Source organism: Rhinatrema bivittatum, chromosome 6 (assembly GCF_901001135.1).
Source record: "Rhinatrema bivittatum chromosome 6, aRhiBiv1.1, whole genome shotgun sequence".
In the NCBI taxonomy this organism is placed as follows: Eukaryota; Metazoa; Chordata; class Amphibia; order Gymnophiona; family Rhinatrematidae; genus Rhinatrema; species Rhinatrema bivittatum.
In genome coordinates this window covers 285701372-285720771 of record NC_042620.1, presented here as the reverse complement: position 1 = coordinate 285720771, position 19400 = coordinate 285701372, and the positions used below count along the sequence as shown (strand labels likewise).

Here is a 19400-nt window from a genome sequence, read left to right as displayed (position 1 = left end):
CAATGCAAAATACGAAATCTATTTCAATAGATTTCCTTGTTAAGCTGTAAATTGGTGTGATAATACTAGTTGAACATCGGTATAGAAAAACAAATAAATAAATACGAGCTTGAGATAATGATGGTAAAGACACTGTCAAATGTATTGCAAACTTCCACATTCATAGGCTTCCTAGAATACAGTGACTGATAGTAAGCCACAAAGATCTGTAATAATCCTCTGTGTCTGTTACATTGGCCACCGTATTACTACACATTCTGGTCACATAATGTTTACATTGGGTAGATTTGATTAATCTGATCACTTTATTGGCTTTGCATGCCAAAACAGTCTCGCTTTAGTCTATTGTAGGGAGCACTGTGCCCTCTGAAATAAATGATTTAACTGATTCTTAATGCTTACTAAAGTTATCCTATCAGCTTCCAAATCAGATTGAATATGATGCCTTTTAGCTATGGAAAGTTGTTGGGTAAGTTTTAAAATGAGAGCGTCTTTCTTTATTCAGGTGACTCTGGTAGGAAATAATTTCTCCTCTTAAAAGCACTTTACCTGCCTCCCATAGGGTCCGCAGGGATATATTAACTGTAGAATTCTCCTTTAGGTATTGTTGCATTTTCGCTTCTAGAAGAGACTTGAATTTAACATCTAGATATAAATGAGAAGGGAAACACCATCTGGGGGAGGGGTGACCCTAGAGAAACAGCCATGTCAATTGTAATGGAGGCATGATCTGAGAGAATCATTGACCCAGTCTTAGCTGATGTGCTTAGGAAATAAAAAGCCAGATAATAGAATATAATCAGTTCTAGAGTGTGCACCAGGAGGTGCTGAATAAAATGTAAAATCAACAGCCTCTGGGTTTGACTCACCAAATATGCATTAACTGTAATTCTTTAAGCAAACATGGGATCCCCATTCCTTTATCCATTAAATATTGTGCCCTAGAGGGCTTTGCATCCAAACTTGGATCCATCACTACATTAAAATCACCTCCTAATATTAAAGCTTGATCTGAAAATTGGCTAGTAATGTCACTATTTCTGAGAAGGTGGCATGACTATAACATTAGGAGCATAAATATTCTCCAGTAAATACTTATTATATAAGGATCCTGCAATGAACACTTAGTGACTGCATCTGCTATAATCTTGTCCAACTGAAAAGGTAGGTCCTTATTGATTAAAATCAAGACCCCACTTTGTCAAGCTGAAAAGGAAGCAGAGGCTATTTGTCTCACTCAATCTCTCAAATTTTTTATGTTCTTTTAGAGGCGGATTTTAAGAGCCCTGCTCGCCTAAATCCGCCCAAATCAGGGCGGATTTAGGCGCGCGCAGACCCCGGGACTCGCGTAAGTCCCGGGGTTTGGCGAGGGGGGCGTGCCGGGGGCGGGCCCGAGCCGCGGGGCGTTTAGGGGGCGTGTCGGCAGCATTTTGGGGGCGGGCCCGGGGGCGTGGCCGCGCCCTCCGGACTCGCCCCCCAGGTCGCGTCCCGGCGCGCTAGCGGCCTGCTGGCGCGCGGGGATTTACGTCTCCCTCCGGGAGGCGTAAATCCCCGACAAAGGTAAGGAGGGGGTTTAGACAGGGGCGGGTGGGTTAGGTAGGGGAAGGTGAGGAGAGGGCAAAAGGAAGTTCCCTCCGAGGCCGCTCCGATTTCGGAGCGGCCTCGGAGGGAACGGGGGTAGGCTGCGCGGCTCGGCGCGCGCCGGCTATACGGAATTGATAGCCTTGCGCGCGCCGATCCAGGATTTTAGCAGATACGTGCGGCTCCGCGCGTATCTACTAAAATCCAGCGTACTTTTGTTTGCGCCTGGAGCGCCAACAAAAGTACGCCAACGCGCCTTGTTTGAAAATCTACCCCTTAGTGTCAAATGTTTCTTGCAAAAAAACCCCAAAAAACTATTTGAGAAGCTGATTTTTTGAAAAAACTTAGAATCTTTTTTCATTTGATAGGAGAATGAACTCCATCAACATTAAACGAGCTAATTCTTAAAGAATCCATGTTTTGGGCTCTAGGGGGAAAAAAAACTTAATGGCAGAACCATCAGCAAAGAAGACAAAAATAAGGTAGTGTGTCCCTCAGCTTAAACACTCCATCATAGGCAGCCCAAAGAATAGAAAGAGAAATGCCAGATACTAACAGTACGAGTTCAATATACCAGTAATTACTTGCACGATTCTTAAGACGAAAGTTGAATCTACTCTCACACTCATACACACATACCAACCACAATGGAACAATTGCAAACAAACATGAAAAGGGACCAGCCAAAAAGATCTCAAAGGGTCTGCATCTCCTTCCTGATTCTTCTTCTGCTGCAGGATATGCACCCAATGAGGGCATCACTCAAATTCCCAAAGACATCTGATGCAATGCACATGTAAAGAGAATCTTCAGGTCTTTGTCAAGTTAATGTAGAATTCTAACCATGTAGTGTTTTCCTTAAAGTAAGAAGACTCCAATATCAAGATGTCAAATATAACGGCATACAGGTAATTCAAAATATCAAAGTTCAAGGGAAGGTTTTTTGGTCTGAGAATTAAATGTTGTTGATCATTTCAAAAGCAAAGTGAAAAACTGCTGATACTTCACAGCTTTGCAGTGGCTGAAAAGTGATGAACCACACACCTCCTGATTTCTCCCAAGTTACACATTTTCCAGTCTTCAAACGAAGATGTCCATCTTCCTGTGGTATGACCACTGAGGAACATCTGAATAACAAACTTAAAAATATCAGTAGTCTTCTCAACCAGAGCTGCATAGAGCCTTCAGACCCCCACAATGACTGATACAGACTATCTCTCTAATTCTGACATTTCTCACCAGTGAAGCACAAGGCATAAAAATAAAAATGCTGGCAGAAGTCATTGAACAGAGAGAAGGAAAAAAAGAAACAAAGAAACGTAGAGAGAAAACGCAGGCATGATCCGTTCAAAAGGACCCAAGTTTTTCTGCGCTTGATCTTTTGTTTTCAACATTACTATGTCTTGTCCATTGAATACTTTTATCGTAGCTGGAAATAGAACAGAAAACTGAATGCCCTGCCGGTAGAGTTCTGAACAAATTAGTGCCATTTGTTTGCATGCCTCAGATACTTTCTGTGAGAAGTCATTAAACAGGATCTACTTCTGACTCTCATATTCGAGAACCCTCTTCTTTTTTTGATATGCTTGTATTAAGCGAGCCTTGATGGCAAAATTAAGTATGTGAGCTATGACCAGTTTTGCTGCTTGTGCATTTTCTGTCACCGGCCTATGCGATTTGCACGTTCCACTACTATGGGCTTATTTTCCATGGACAACCCCAGGCCTCGGGCAGCCAAACTTAGGAAAAAAATGTATAAATTCATCGTCTTCCACTCCGTCAAGCTAATGACCCATAAATTACATCGTGCTCTGTTCTCTTGGTCTTAGATTCTGTTGTGTAACACAGCATTATCTATTTGGAAAGCAGTTAGCCTCTGACCAGCTTTTGATGCAGTTATCTCCTGTGTGGCAACTCTGTTTTCCAAATCTGCTAACGATTCAGAATGCTTCTGCATATCCTCCTTGATCTCAGTTAAAGAGGATTGCAGTTTAGAGAGATGATCCTTCAAGTTTGCCGATACCAGCTTTGAAATATTAAATTCCAGATCATCTTTCAAGTAGGAAATTCCTTTCTCAAGGTCAGCCGCCAAATTGCCTTCCAAGGGCTTCACTTTTTCCTTCTCTTTTTTTTTTTTTTTTTCACCAATCTCGTGGATTCCACCGACATTCCAACTAACAAGCCACCATTGTGGTTTATAAAGGTAAAAAGTCTTACGCAAGTGCGAAAATAATTTCAGCAGGGGCACAAAATTGACAAAATGAAGTAGGCCCTCCGGAACTCTTACAAGTGCGACTTCTCAGTAGACAGACATCACTGGAAGTCTATTGTATTGTTTATATTCTGGTTAAATAAAAAAAGGCAGTACTAATATTTTAAGATTCTGCAACAATTGATTACATTTACATCTTGTATACTACTTTATGTGCAAAAAATAAAATTTTATTAGAAAGTCAGAGCTGGTGAGTGACTTACTAGTGCTGGTATAACCACTACATTTTAAGTGGGTTACAGTAGGTAGGCAAGAAGTGCATACTTCTTGGGCTTTTGGGAAAAGTCCAAGTGAAGGATCTGAGCTATGATCTAAGACCAGCTCCTTAATAGAACTTTAGTTGAGACTGAGAATCTATGTATTGTGTATATATATTTGTTCACTTTTATATACCGGCATTCGTGTTAACTTCATGTCAGTTTACAGGGCAAAACAAATACAGACTGAATCATAAATAGAAATACAATATAAAACATTTCAACAAATCTTAAAACTTAGGCAAGATAAGATTCTTCAAAAACAGTTCATCTAAACTCATTGTATAATACAAATAAATCACATACTTAAATCACTATAAAAGTAAAATAAAATAACAGAATAAGATAAAATAATACTATAAAAAAGTAAAATAAAAATGGAGACTGTTTAGAGTTGAGCAAATGCCTGTTCAAAGAGCCATGTCTTCAACTTTTTTTTTTTTTTTTGAATGAATGGGTGTTAGTCTCTAGTCTAATGCCTAACGGAAGTGAATTCCATGCTTTTGGGCCTGCCAGTGATAATGCCCTCTCTTGGACCATGATGGAATGGATAGAAGTGCTTTGCCTGCAGATCTGAGATTACATTGAGGTGTGTGGATATGTAAGGCTGCATGCAGCTATTTGATGTTTTCCCCATTTTTGTGTATGAGAGACAGACATTTATACTGAATTCTATAGTGAATAAGAAGCCAGTGAAGCTCTTTCAAAACTGGGGTGATGTGGTCATATTTTTTGCAATTGGTTAGGAGCCTGGCCGCAGCATTTTGCAGCAGCTGCGGAGGGTGGATGGAAGAAGAAGGGAGACCTAGTAACAGCGCGTTGCAATAGTTCAATTTGGATAATAAAGCTTGCAGGACGGTCCTAAAATCATTGCTATTAAGCAGGGGCTTTAGTTTTTTTAAAACCTGTAATTAATAAAATCCATCTCTTACTGTAGCATTTATTGATGTCTTAAAGGTGAGTTCACTATCTAGAATACATCCTAGATCTCTTACTTCGTGAAGGATGGTATGAGATGTAGATGTTGCTTTGACTTAATTTGTTATTTATCAGTGACTTTATTACAAATGAGTAAGATTTCTGTTTTAGTGTCATTTAAAGAAAGAAACATTTGGGTGAGTAGCTGTTGTATCGATGTAAAATAAATGTTCCAAAGCATCAAGGTTTTTTTCAGTGGCAAGTTTTTTTCAGTGGCAAGATGTTAACCTACTATATAGGAGTATGTATGTATATATATATATATATATATATATATATATATATATATATATATATATATATATATACATACTCCTATATAGTAGGTTAACATCTTGCTACGTGAGCCCACTGGGGACACAATGTTCTGATCATTACCAAAGCAGGAAGCTTAAACCACCTGATTACATTTTTTAAAAACAATGTTTAACTACTAATAACCAATAGGCTACAGGAGAAGATAGGAATAATGGCCTCATGTGGCCTGCTCATGTTGTAGTGGCAGCACTGAGCTGTACTAAATAGCATAAGAAAAAAATGGGTGGTTGAGTTTTTTTTTGTTTTTTTTTATTTTTATTTACCCTAAAATTTGCAGAAGTGTGGGTGAGTTGGTTGGGAGTAGGACATTCACTCCCACACAGTGATTGTTGGTATTATCATATGTGTGTGCTGATGCTTCATTCTAGTCGTTAGGGGTTGCCAACAAAGTAAGCAGAAGGAAAGAAGAAGAGACCCACTTTATTGGTAGCACCAACCTCCAGGAAAGGCCCTTTTGGCATAAATATGGAAATTTTTGATGTTACTGTATGTGTCAAAAACTTCTGAATTTCTTCCTCCTACCTTACATTAATACCATACTCTCTGGATAAGCAAGTCCAGTGAGTGTATTTATTTGTTTTTTTGGGGGGTTTTTGGCTACTGTAATTGGTCATGAAGTTTCATTCCTTTGTCTCCCACTTATTCTGTCCTTTTATCACACATTTACTAAGTGTATCTCTCCTTTTTAAAAGTTTCTCTTTCCTCTTGTCTGTGCTGCCCAGTCTATACTTTCCCTCCCCTCCAGCTTTTCCTGATTTTCAGCTTTTCTCTTCCTCATTCTCATCATCTCTTCCATTGTTATTCCGTCTTCTGTTCACTATAGTCTTTTTTTTTTTCTGTTGGTCACTTACCTCTCTCTTTCCTCCTTATTAATGCTAATCCTATGCCCACTGCTGATACGGTTACTTCCATCTACTGGCACATTCTTTCCTATCTTTGCCTGCTGTTTTTTCTGTTCCCATGTCCCCTTCCTCCATAGTCATCTGCCTCTACTACTGCAGCTACATACTGCCCAGTGACACTGAGGCCCACAATGAACAATCACACAGTAGTTGGTGGGGGGTAGGAGGAGAGGTGATTACTATAGAAAGGTAGGTAGGCATCAACCAGGCAGGGAGGAAGGGATGCAAACAGCTTTCAAGGGAATCAGCAACCTGGGTGGGGTAGTGAGTTGGCTGAAGGAAATTCTGAGGCAATTGCCACAGCTGAGTAATTCCAATCAACTATTAGCCCTGTCTGTATTTGCCTTATAATACAGCTGTAAAACTGCAGGAAAAAAGGAAAATGGAGTTGCTACTTAAAAAAAATATTTTGATATAAAACATTAAAACTCTGCAAATATACAGATCCTTTTGTTAACTAATGCAACTACTAGTAGATTTGACACTCTAGCATTTCAGTTCTTATTTCTCCTTGTCAGTAGCATATTAACAGGAATCTTGTTTTATTCATCAGAAAACACAACTGAGGAGGAGCTATGTCCTGAAGAGTGTAATGAGATGCTGGAACTACATAAAACACCATCAGAAGAAATCACAGAGATCAGCTGTCAACAGGCTGAAAAGAGGGACAACTGTAACAGGTTATACAAGTTTGAACATGATCAGAGATCCCCAGCACATACATCAGATGAAACCTATGGATGTGAAAGAGTATTTGGGGTGTTAAGTCCCAGTGTGACGCAGAGATCTCCTGCAGAAGAGGGACCATACATCTGGGCTACATCTGAAAGAAATTCTGCTGTTACATTAAAGTTTATTCCGCAACAGAATAACCACAAAAGAAAGGGGTCATACCAGTGTCCTGAATGTGGGAAAAGCTTCACTGACAGCTGGGCACTTCAGATGCACCTAAAAATCCATAGTGGGAAGAAACTTCATAAAGATACTGAATTTGAAAAGACGTTCAGTGATATATCAGCCTGTCTGAAACATAAGGAGCTTCACAAAGAAGAAAGTGAGAAAAACTTTGATTATCTTCCAACCAATCACAAAAATCATATACAAGAAAGACCATATAATTGTACTTCATGTGAGAAAAGATTTGGCCGACGTGCACATCTTGTCCAGCATCAGAGAATACACACTGGAGAAAGACCTTACAAATGCACTGAATGTGAGAAAAGCTTCAGGCAAACATCAGCACTGAAGGTACATCAAAGACTTCACACAGGAAAAAGGCCTTATCAATGTACACAGTGTGGGAAAGGCTTCATTCAGAGTGGCGATCTTATTAAACATCAGAGAATGCACACAGGTGAGAAGCCCTTTACATGTGCTGAATGTTGTAAGAGCTTTAGTGTGAAATCAAAACTGAAAAGACATGAGAGGATCCACATATATGAGAAACCACATACATGTACAGAGTATGAACAAAGCGTCAGGTGGAAATCCCAACTGAAAGAACAGCAGTGGATCCACCATTTTAGGTGTTACATTATGAATTAAAATGGTCCAGCATAACATCCATAATCATACTTGGATAAGCTTTTCTAAAAAAAATGAAAGTAATGTATGATAACCTATCAACATGTGGAAAAAGAAGCAACAGTGTTTGCAAAACAAGGGAAACTGAAATGTATAGCAGCAAAGAAAGAAAATAGTGATACCTCATGTACTGTGAAAAAAAAATCTACCTGTCACATGCAGACTAAAATATGACATAGTAGTTAAGGGAAAGTCAGTTCAGATTTTAAATATTATGCTCCTAACCATAGTAGAACTTGCAAATGGCAGTGTTTGTTTTGCTGAGCAGTTTATTTTTAAAATTGCTTTGTTTTTTTGTTTCTAAGCCTGATGATCAGCATGGTTACAAACATCTTCTTCTTTGCCAGTGTCAGGATGTATGGCAGAGTGCACCCCTCAATACTATCAGAGGGCGATTTCTTCCGAGATCTGACTGTGTTCATTGGAAAGCATTGCCAGTGCTAGGGCAGCACCTATTTTTAATACCCTGCATTCTTTCTATTATATTGTCAGACTTGTTGATTTTGACTCCTCTAGGAAAACACCATTCAGAAGTCTGTTAAAACGAGAAAAAAATATTAAACACTCACAAAACAGCAAATACAGTCCCGAAAAGCTTTAACAAGGACTCTATCTCCATAGCATCAACTTAAAATCACCATATGCTTTACCTTAGCCTGTTTCTGTCCCTTAGCCTCTGCAACAATTCAGCAACAGTTGATAGGCTCATTGCGGTATCAGATTACACTCAGCTGCTTTTGTTTCAGTATTCAGTTTAGTCCTTTAAAAGCAATATTAGCTGGTCTAAATGCAATAGTCTCACAGGAAGTATTTCCTCCTTCTCATACACATTTTCCCCAAAACAGATTATTTGTGGCAACATTGTACCACCCACCTGCAGTCACTTGTGCAGTTATTGCTTATCCATCCTCCTGCAGCTCCAGCAACTGCTTTTCTTGCCACCAAGCTCCTTCCCTTCACTCACTTTAAGCTACTGCTGTTCAGGTCTTTGTTCCCTTCAACCTCCTAAGCTGCTACTGAACTTCCAGCCATCCCCTTCCCAGTTTATCTTGTTGCCATTTCTCCTCAGATCCCTATTAAACCTTTAGCTGCTGCTATCACATTTTTAGATCTCACTGTCATGAAATGGATGTAACAATTGGAGCCTTCCTTAATTGCCACCTAACCTTTCCCCTGAATCATCCCCTAGTGCCTGCCTCAAAAATACTTTTGGCCCTGGCTGGCACCTGCTGCTTGCCTATAACTCTGGTCCAAGTTTTGTACAAGAAGCTTCCCTGGTGAAGCCAAATGCGGGTGTGTGTATGTGCGCCCCACAGCACTATAACCTCACATCAAGGAAACTAAGATGGTGACTTCAAAAGTATGTTTGCTAGCCAGATACTAACAAATCAGCAATATAAAAAGTCAAAAAGGGCAGATTTGAGGTAAGTCAGTAACATGCTATTTAAATCTTGAAGAAAAAAATGATACTTCCCCCTTAAAGCTAAAGTGAAACTTCAATAGGAGAAAATGAGTAATAGCACATAATGCAGACTACAAAGTGGTTCACTGCAAGCACAAGGAAAGCAGATTACAAATTCTTGCCCCTTGTTTCTTGGTACCATATCTAATATACTGGAAACACTATAAACATTAAAAATCCCAGTACCAGACAGTGAGATTATGACCCAGATAGCTTTATAGAGAATGAAGTTGTGAGCACAAAGGACATCCTCCTACCAATAGATAAAGTTACATATGTGGTTTTCTGAGAATTTATTTTTTGCCTCATTACAAATGGACACAAGATACAGCACAGAAACCAATGTTACAGCAAACATACTAAAAAAAAAAAAAATCCAATAAATACAACCCTATGCATAGGAACAATAAAATCAAACTGAGATCCTTTGAATAAATACAAGGGCCTAAAGGCATGTTTATAAACAAAAATATAAACTGATCTAGCTTCAAATAATTATAAATTACAGTAATAAACCCAAATTGAAAAGATTTTTTTTAAATTGTGATGTAAAAAAAAAAAATTGAAAAGTAACAAAAATCCTTTGTACCATCCTAATGATACATAGTCAAATCAGAGATTAGACACTAGAACAATAACGTAAAAGTCTGAAAAACTGGAGTCCTACAAACTCTTAACTTTCAGTATACCTTATAGAGAGTCAAGATGAGTATAAACTTTCTGGAAAAAAAAAACAGGTAGGGGTACACATACTGTATACATTTCAGAGTTGCTATTAATATATATTTATTTATCAAGCTTTAATTAAATTTACAAAGAACAACTTTGCATTGAAATCTAAGAGAATGGCATTAAGAAATCTCGAATACGATATGATCATTAAACAATAAGATTAACAATATATCTCTTGCATTCATAGGAAACAGAGAGAAGGAAAATCTGAGAACAATTCAGAAGTCAATAATAAGAGAGGCTGCGAGATACACCCAATTTTTTATAGATCCTTCCTTTCTATAATTGAAGATTATTACACCCACCCATCCAAAAAGGCCTGTAACTGCTCAGGACTGAAAAAAGTGTTCCCAGATAATTTAATTATACACCTACAGCTCTAGCATAGTAAAAAAAAACTAGCCCCTAACGCTAATGTTTCAGACGTATTAATAGTAAATTCTTTCTACGCTGCTGCGTAGTTTTCGAAAGGTTTGGATATATACGAACTAGACCTCCGATACAAAACATTTACATTTTTAAAGTAACTTTTCATAATTATACTTATGCTCAGAGAAAAAGGTGACAGAGAACAGCTCTTTCAGTAACCTTTAAACTAGAATTTTCTAGGTAATCAGATTTGAACTCTCTACCCTTTCATTATTAGGAAATGTTGAAATAGAGCTATTTCTCTGCGGTAAAAAGAGTATTTTCTTCACAGCAGGAACATCTGCCACTGATATTTTAAGTGTCTCTTGCACATATCTCTTAAAAGTTATTAAGGGTAGCTCACCCATTACTTTGGGAAAGTTAAGAGGTCTCAAATTAAGATGCCTCAGGTAATTCTCAACTGACTCCAGTCTTCTTAATGAGGAAATCCGTTCACGCGTAGAAGTAGCATTCATATCCTGTAGATTTTTAATATCATTAGTTATCTTTTGTATGGAATTAGCCTGTTCTTGAATTATCTGTCGGTGGTCATGTTCGATTACATCAATCCTTTGTGTTACAGCCTCTAAGCGTCGGGTCTGTTCATTGGAAGTGAGTGCAATGCCTACAATTAAATCCCAGAGGGATTCCAGGGTGACTACCGCTGGTTTTATAATCTCCTGGGGTCGAAAATGGCAAGCCCCCAATTCAGTAACATTTCTGTTCTCCTCCGGTAGTCTCGAGGAACTGGCTCCTCTGCTCAATCCTCTCCCCTCTGGAGCTACAGCCTGAGAAGGGGCCGCCTCCCCATCTGAACTGACGCCGGCAGAACCTCCTGACTGAGTCTGCCCGGAGATGTCATCCACCGGCGACTCAGCTTTGTCGACGCCATGCAAGGGAGAAGCTCGCAGCGGTGCCCTAGGATATGGTGGACTTAGATAACTCCCTGGGTGAGAACGGGGCTCCTCTCCCCAACTTGCCAGTGGGACTAGACACCCTCGTTTTGGGAGTTTGAGTCGCAAACTCAGGTATCAGCCTTTGTCCTGAGGGAATATCTGAGTCAGGAGGGAAAATTCAAATTCTCCCCTTCCTTTTATGTGGCATATTTAATTTCAAATGCTTTATTCTCAAAAAGAGGAGGTTTAGGAGTCAGAGCAACTTGAGCAGCGTCCTCTGGCAACCATCTTGTTTCTCTCCCCTTCTGCTATTAATATTTATTAAAAAAAACCCCTATGATTAAAAGCTTGACTAAATAGCACACATACTCCTAGCATTCAGTCCACTTTACAGAAAGTCACAATTAGCATAACCTATCTAAAAGAATCAAGCTGATTCTGAGAACAGCAAACTTGAAAATACAGTGGGAAAAAAATGTGAATGGCTGTGTTTATAGAAGCTTTAGTTCCAAGTGGCTATTCTATACTATATGTGGAGACACAAGATACAACTGGAGAACAAAACTATTTGGTTTTACCCGTTAACTTTTTGATTTACCAAAAAGAATGTCCAAGCCTACCTTAATATGTTGTCCATAACTGTGAAATCCTATAGACTTCAGAATGATACTCTCTGGCACAAAACAAGAATTAAGAAAATCATAGCTGTAACTATGGAAAGACAAATATTGTACCTAACACCTTGACTCAAGTGACTCAGTTGGAGACCAACAAAAATATATAGAAAACATAGTGATAAAAGAAAAACAAGCAAAAATGACGTTACTGTCAAAGTATCGCTTTCAAATAACTATTCTATAGGATTTATCTTCAAGATTTTCTGTTCCATTAAATTGAGAAAGTGTTCTAAGCAGATTACAGGTAGAACATACAGTTCATTAACTAAACAATGCAAAAGTCATGGGATAGGAGGAGATGACCTTTTGTGGGTTGCAGATTGGTTAAAAGATGGGAACTAGAGTAGGATCAAATGGTCTGATTTCCAAGTAGAAAAAGGAAAATTGTGGCATGCCTCAGGGATCTGTACTTGGACTGGTGCTTTTAAATATATTTATAAATGATCTGGAAAGAGGTACAGTGAGTGAGTTGATCAAATTTGCAGTTGGCACAAAATTATTCAGTGTATTTACATCACAAGCGGATTGTGATAAATTGCAGGAGGACCTTGGAGACTGGAAGATTGGGCATCCATATGGCAGATGAAATATAATGTGGACAAGTACAAGGTGATGCATACAGGGAAAAATAAACCGTGCTGTAGCTACACAACGTTAAGTTCCATTTTAGGAGTTACTACCCAGGAAAATGATCTGGGCATCATAGTTGATATTACATTGAAATCATTGTCTCAGTGTGCTGCGGCAGTCAAAAAAGCAAACAGTGTTAGGAATTATTAGGAAGGAATGGCAAATGAAATAGAAGATGTCCCTAATGTCTCTGTATTGTTCAGTGGTTAGACCACACCTTGAATGCTGTGTACAGTTCTGGTCACCGCATCTCAAAAAAGATATATTTGCGATGGAGAAAGTACAGAGAATGGCGACTAAAATAAGGGGCATGGAACAGCTCCCCTATGAGGAAAGGCTAAAGAGGTTAAGGCTGTTCAGCTTGGAAAAGAGATAGCTGGGGGAGATATGATAGAGGTCTAACAAAATCATGAAAGGACTTGAATTGGTAAATGCGAATTGGTTATTTACTCTTTCGGATAATCCAAGGACTAGGGGGCACTCCATGAAGTTAGCAAGTAGCACATTTAAAATAAATCAGATAAATTCTTTTTCACTCAACACAATTAAGTTCTGGAATTTGTTGCCAGGGGATGTGATTAGTGCAGTTAGTGTAGCTGGGTTTAAAAAAGGTTTGGATAAGTTCCTGGAGGAGAAGTCCATTACCTGCTATTAATCAATAGGGAATAGCCACTGCTTATTGCTGGCATTAGTAGCATGGGTTCTATTTAAGGTTTGGGTACTTGCCAGGTACTTGTGACTTGGATTGGCCACTGTTGGAGGCAGAATATTGGGCTTGATGGACCCTTGGTCTGACCCAGAATGGCATATCTTATGTTCTTATGTAAGATATACAAATTATTACAAAACAAATTCTAAAAGTTATCAAAATTAGAACAAAGTTATATCCTCTAATAGTACATCATACAGTAAACCTTAATCTAATAAGTTTTAGTATAATGCAGTCTAAATATGGGAGAAGAGTAATGGTTTCATGTTCTCCCTAAATATCAGAAAATTAGATTCCGCTCCGATTGTCAGTAGAAGGGAGTTCCACAGGATAACGACCAGCCACAGAGAAAATGTAACTGCCAGGTTTCTGTAAATAAGTATAAAAGGAAGGAACTGCCATCAATTTTTGGTAGAACAAAGTGAGCATTGTGGAAAATTGTAATGAGATCCACTAAATATTCTAGACCTAAGAGCTTTAAAAACTAAAACCAGTATCTTAAAATTAAATCTAAAGGCAATAGGGAAACTGAGAATATGTACGTATTGAAAACGTTTTACCAGCATATCAATTCAGATACTGTTTTAATTGGGTTGAATTTAATATCCATTTTATCATTTTTTTTAGAAACTGAAGGTATATTTGAAACTATGCAATAATATGATGAAATAATGACACAGAAACCGAATATAATGATAGAGTGCAAGTTCTATCTAATCTGCATATTATTTCCTTCCTGCATAAGTACTATACTCTTCTGGATGTCTGACTTTAACCTGGTTTTCCTGTAACTAAGGATCATTTGTCCTTGTTCCTCACTTTCCTAAATTCTCTGTTCTCTTTGTGAAGAAATGCTTTGTTGCTTCCAAGTCCAAAATTTTCTTTGTTCTGAAACGTTTGCTGCTTTTGTATTTATACCTTTGTATTTCAGTGTTTGTATCATATAAGCTTTCTGTCATCCAGTATATATGTATTTAGGTCCTTTAGTCTCACTTCATAAAGTTTATGGTAGTTAACCTTTACCATTTTTCTTTTTTTGGAGTTAATTTGTGAAATTGGACAAAGTACTTCAGATGAGGTCCCACTAATGAGTTGTATAAAGTTACTAGCACTTTTTTTTTCTGCTGAATATGCTTCCTTTGTGCACCTTAGAAGTCCACTATAGGTATTGATATCTTGGCATGGCCATTTATCCCTGCCTATCGAAACTCCATTTTCTACCTACTTTGATCTCTGGTATGTGTATCAAGCATTTTTTAAATTCTTGGTGTGTTAATTTCTACCACCTCTATTTGTCAGGCTGTTCCAGATCTGAACTACCCTCTCAGTGATATAATATTTCCTCTGTTTCTCTTTCCAGCTTCATATCATGACTCCTTTATTTTTGAGTCTCTCTCTTTATGGAAAAGCTACAGATTACTTTATTGAAGCTTACTGTTTATTTATTTATTTTTATTTTTCATTTTTATATACCGTGTTCCTGTATGACATACAAATCACATCGGTTTACAATGAAACATTGAAATAAAGCAAAAGAGCTTTGCATGCAGGTGGTACATGGAGCAAGGAATACAAACTGGGATAAGGGAGACTATTCTGGTTAAGTTATGGAATGGTCCTGAAAACCGATAAACAGCTAAAAACAAATCAACAAATCAACAGATAACTATAACTCGTAGTCAGTACAAAGAATGGGGAGAAGGGCCAATTTACAGCTTGTAAGAGATACTAGATATTTGAATATTTATAGAATAATCCCCTTTCTCTTCTAGAGAGTGTATGTTGAGTTCGTCAAACTTCTCTGTGTAGAGTTTGTGATACATAAGAACATAAGAACATAAGAAAATGCCATACTGGGTCAGACCAAGGGTCCATCAAGCCCAGCATCCTGTTTCCAACAGTGGCCAATCCAGGCCATAAGAACCTGGCAAGTACCCAAAAACTAAGTCTATTCCATGTAACCATTGCTAATGGCAGTGGCTATTCTCTAAGTGAACCTAATAGCAGGTAATGGACTTCTCCTCCAAGAACTTATCCAATCCTTTTTTAAACACAGCTATACTACCTGCACGAACCACATTCTCTGGCAACAAATTCCAGAGTTTAATTGTGCGTTGAGTAAAAAAGAACTTTCTCCGATTAGTTTTAAATGTGCCCCATGCTAACTTCATGGAGTGTCCCCTAGTCCTTCTACTATCTGAAAGAGTAAATAACCGATTCACATCTACCCGTTCTAGACCTCTCATGATTTTAAACACCTCTATCATATCCCCCCTCAGTCGTCTCTTCTCCAAGCTGAAAAGTCCTAATCTCTTTAGTCTTTCCTCATAGGGGAGTTGTTCCATTCCCCTTATCATTTTGGTAGCCCTTCTCTGTACCTTCTCCATCGCAATTATATCTTTTTTGAGATGTGGCGACCAGAATTGTACACAGTATTCAAGGTGCGGTCTCACCATGGAGCGATACAGAGGCATTATGACATTTTCCGTTTTATTCATCATTCCTTTTCTAATAATTCCCAACATTCTGTTTGCTTTTTTGACTGCCGCAGCACACTGAACCGACGATTTCAATGTGTTATCCACTATGACACCTATGACACCTATGACACCTATGACACCTAGATCTCTTTCTTGGGTTGTAGCACCTAATATGGAACCCAACATCGTGTAATTATAGCCCCACCCCCAGAGTTGAGCACAGTATTCCATAGCAGTCCATCCTCTTTTTTTTTAACCTTCAAGCAAACATTGGGGGCAAAATCCTATCCCAGGTGCACTTCTCACAGAGTACACACAAATAAGTGGCTCTCCAACTTCTTCCTTTTATGGAATTGTCACCTGTACATTGGTAAATGTCCCCAAAATGGAGACACTTAACTGTTTATAGGTTTCCTGTAAATAAAAAGCACGTGATTTAAAATAAAACCAGAAATCTATTAATTTTGCCATTGGGGTGTTTTTGCCCCAGCCAGTGTGACACATTGGGGTAAAAAAAGTCCCATCAGTTTTAGCAAAAAAACAAAACAAAACCTGATTCAAAAAAACATGAACTGTTCTGGAGAGATACAACCACTCCTCCTTTCTATAAAGAGAGAACTTGATAAAATTCCACAGTTAACAGCTATTTAAATATTTGTTTTGGTTGGGAAATCCAAGCCAGATTTGCCTTTAGTTTGCAATCACATGACAAAGATCATATTTTGCACTTGGAAATGCAAAGAGATTTTACAGAAGAAAACCATGACTGTTTCATCAACAGTAAGTATTCTAATTTTCAAATGTTTTGCCTGTATGTAGGCCTCTTTGCTGGGTGGGATGCTTTAATAGTGCCCAGGTTGGTTGCTGGAGCTGGCCAGGGATGGGGAAACTAGCAGCCTACTGACAATCCTTCAGGAGAAGGGAAGAAAATAACCTTCTCCCAAACATCCTGTTTGTGTATTACTTAGTACTCTAGGCTGTATTTTATTTGTTTTGCAGGCTGTTGGAGCAAGCAAGACTACACACTGAACTTCAGATGAAGTTCTTTAAATGTTATTCTTTAGTGACAGAGCATGATGATGCCACACACTTATAATGAAGAGTGTTCACTATACAAGGAAAGCTACTTGGAACCAGAAGATTATATTCCTTTAGAGTATTCTTCAAATATATCCACAGATGAGGAGCAATCTTTGGAAATGCTTACAGCAAGGTGGAAGAGGCAAGTCTCATGACCAAGGTCTTTCAAGGTAGGGAGCAGCAACAGAACCTTCAGCTGATCCTCTCAAAGCTAAACCTGGAGAAAGTGGTGATACCGATATCATAAGAATGGAAGGCCCTGCTACAAAAATCCACAACAAACTCTCCCTAGAGTAGCCAGAGACATTATCTATGAACAACCAGGGTCAAAGAAGTATGCAAATAAAGATAGTGATGAAAACTTATAAACTGCTTATTGCAGAAAATGTTTTTGATCTCATGGGTTATCTAATTTTGCTCTCTGCCATGAATTAAGGAGCTAATGCATCTGAAGGAGATATTATGCAAGATTCAAATAACCTCCCCTTCTCTGCAGCATCCTGTATATCTCTCTCAACTCTCACAGAGGATTCAGAAATGCAGGTATAAATGGTTTACAGTTGGCTCTGGTAGAACAAGACCTATGACTGAGACACCCAGTTTCCCCTACTTTGAAGCATCCTGAGTATCCATCCCACTCCCACAGAGAAGCTTGACTTCCAGGACTCAGAATCTCAGAAATAATTGGATTACAGTGAGCTCTGGTAGAACAAGACCTATGACAGACATCTCCCTGATGGTATCCTTACATGTCAGTGAAAGGGAAGTAGCCATCCAATGTACCCAGAAACCCTTCAACATGATTAAATGTCCTAAAAGTAAGCTGCTTCTGCTCGGAGATTCAATCATCAAAGGAATCAACTTGGGAACACATGATTGGGACACAATAGTTAAATGCCTTCAGGATCCTCAGCTAATAGAAATCAAATCAGGTGGTCAACACAATTATAGAAGTAAGTAAGAATTCTGCTATCACATGGCAAAGATTATTGCCTTTTCAGAAGTATTACCTGTTCATGGAAAGGGAAAGGTCATGCCATATAAAAATTTCAATGCCTGGCTCAAAACCTGGTGTAAAGAATGTGGATTTGGATACATTGGAGGCTGGGACCATGTATGGAGCAATAAAAGATTATATGGTAATGATGGCCTACATTTGTCAATGGCAGAAAAGAGTATGTTAAGTGAAAAAGCATACGTTATCAGGCATTTAAACTAAGGAACGGGGGTGGCAGGAGGTGCAAGGGAACTTGGCATGTCACCCCCAAGCATAACAGGAAGAGAGAAGAGAAAGTAATAAAATCAATCAGTTAAAAAAAAATGCAGAAAAGTTGACTAGGAAGAGCACCTGGAAAGCTATGACTACAAATGCTCGTAGTCTGGGTAACATAATCCCAGACCCGCAGGCCCTAATGGTAGAGGTGGATGTGGACATTGTTGCTTTACAGAAACATGGTTCACTGATTCTTATGATCGAGATACGGAGACATCCCCAGCTGTAACTTGCAAAGAGAGGACAGAAAAGGGGGAGGAGTAGCTCTTTATGTCAAAAACAATATCCAAGCAATTGTACAAGGGACATGAGATAGAGAAGAAGCATTGTGGACTGTCCTTTAAAAAAAAAAAAAAAAAAAAAAAAAAAGGTACTTCCATTTTTACTGGTGTGATCTACAGGTCACTGACTCAAACAGAAGAATTGGACAGAGAACACACAGAATACTTCCAAAAGGTGGGAAAGAAGGGGAAAGTGTTGCTTGTTGGAGATTTTAATCTGCCGGATGTGGTTTGGAGTATCCCTTCTGTGAAATCTACGAGAAGTAAAGAGATAGTGGATGCCCTTCAGGGGGCTCTGCTCAAACAAATGAGCTTACTAATGGTGATAATGTCTCTAATGTTCAGGTAGGAGCTCACCTGAACACCAGTGGTCATCAGATGGTATGGTTCGATTTTGCAAATAAGATACAAAGACCCAAGTTTTGAATTTCAAAAATAGACTATCGAAATGGGAATGTCTCTGGAAGAAGAACTGGAAGACTGGGTGAGGTGGAACAGTGAGCCAGGTTAAAAGGAGCTATTACAAAGGCAAAAACTCTATATGTTAGAAAAGTAAACAAGAGTAAGAGGAAAAAGAAACAGATCTGGTTCTCTAAGGAAGTGGCTGAAAAAATAAAGGCAAAAACAGCATTCAAGAAGTATAAAGTATCCCAAAAAAGGAACACAGAGAAGAATATCTTTTAAAACTGAGGGAGATAAAGAATTAAAAAAAAGCAAAAGCTCAAGTGGAAGAAAGGATGGCCAAAGAGGTAAAGTGAGGAGACAAAACATTTTTCAGATATATCCGTGAAAGAATGGAGATCAGAAGTGGTATAATGAAACTGAAAGGTGGCAAGGAGCAATGTGTGGAGAGTAACAAAGAAATGGCAGAAATTTTAAA

At 38.6% G+C, this 19400-nt stretch overlaps 1 protein-coding gene across 1 annotated transcript in view; it reads left to right on the top strand.

The window, feature by feature from the left end:
* Positions 1-19400, top strand: part of LOC115094346 (zinc finger protein 271-like) — a 154161-nt gene that overhangs the window by 107066 nt on the left and 27695 nt on the right. Inside the window, exon 8 of the mRNA XM_029607298.1 lies at positions 6862-7662. Coding sequence (XP_029463158.1) covers positions 6862-7662 — 801 coding nt within the window. The remainder of the gene's footprint in view (positions 1-6861; positions 7663-19400) is intronic.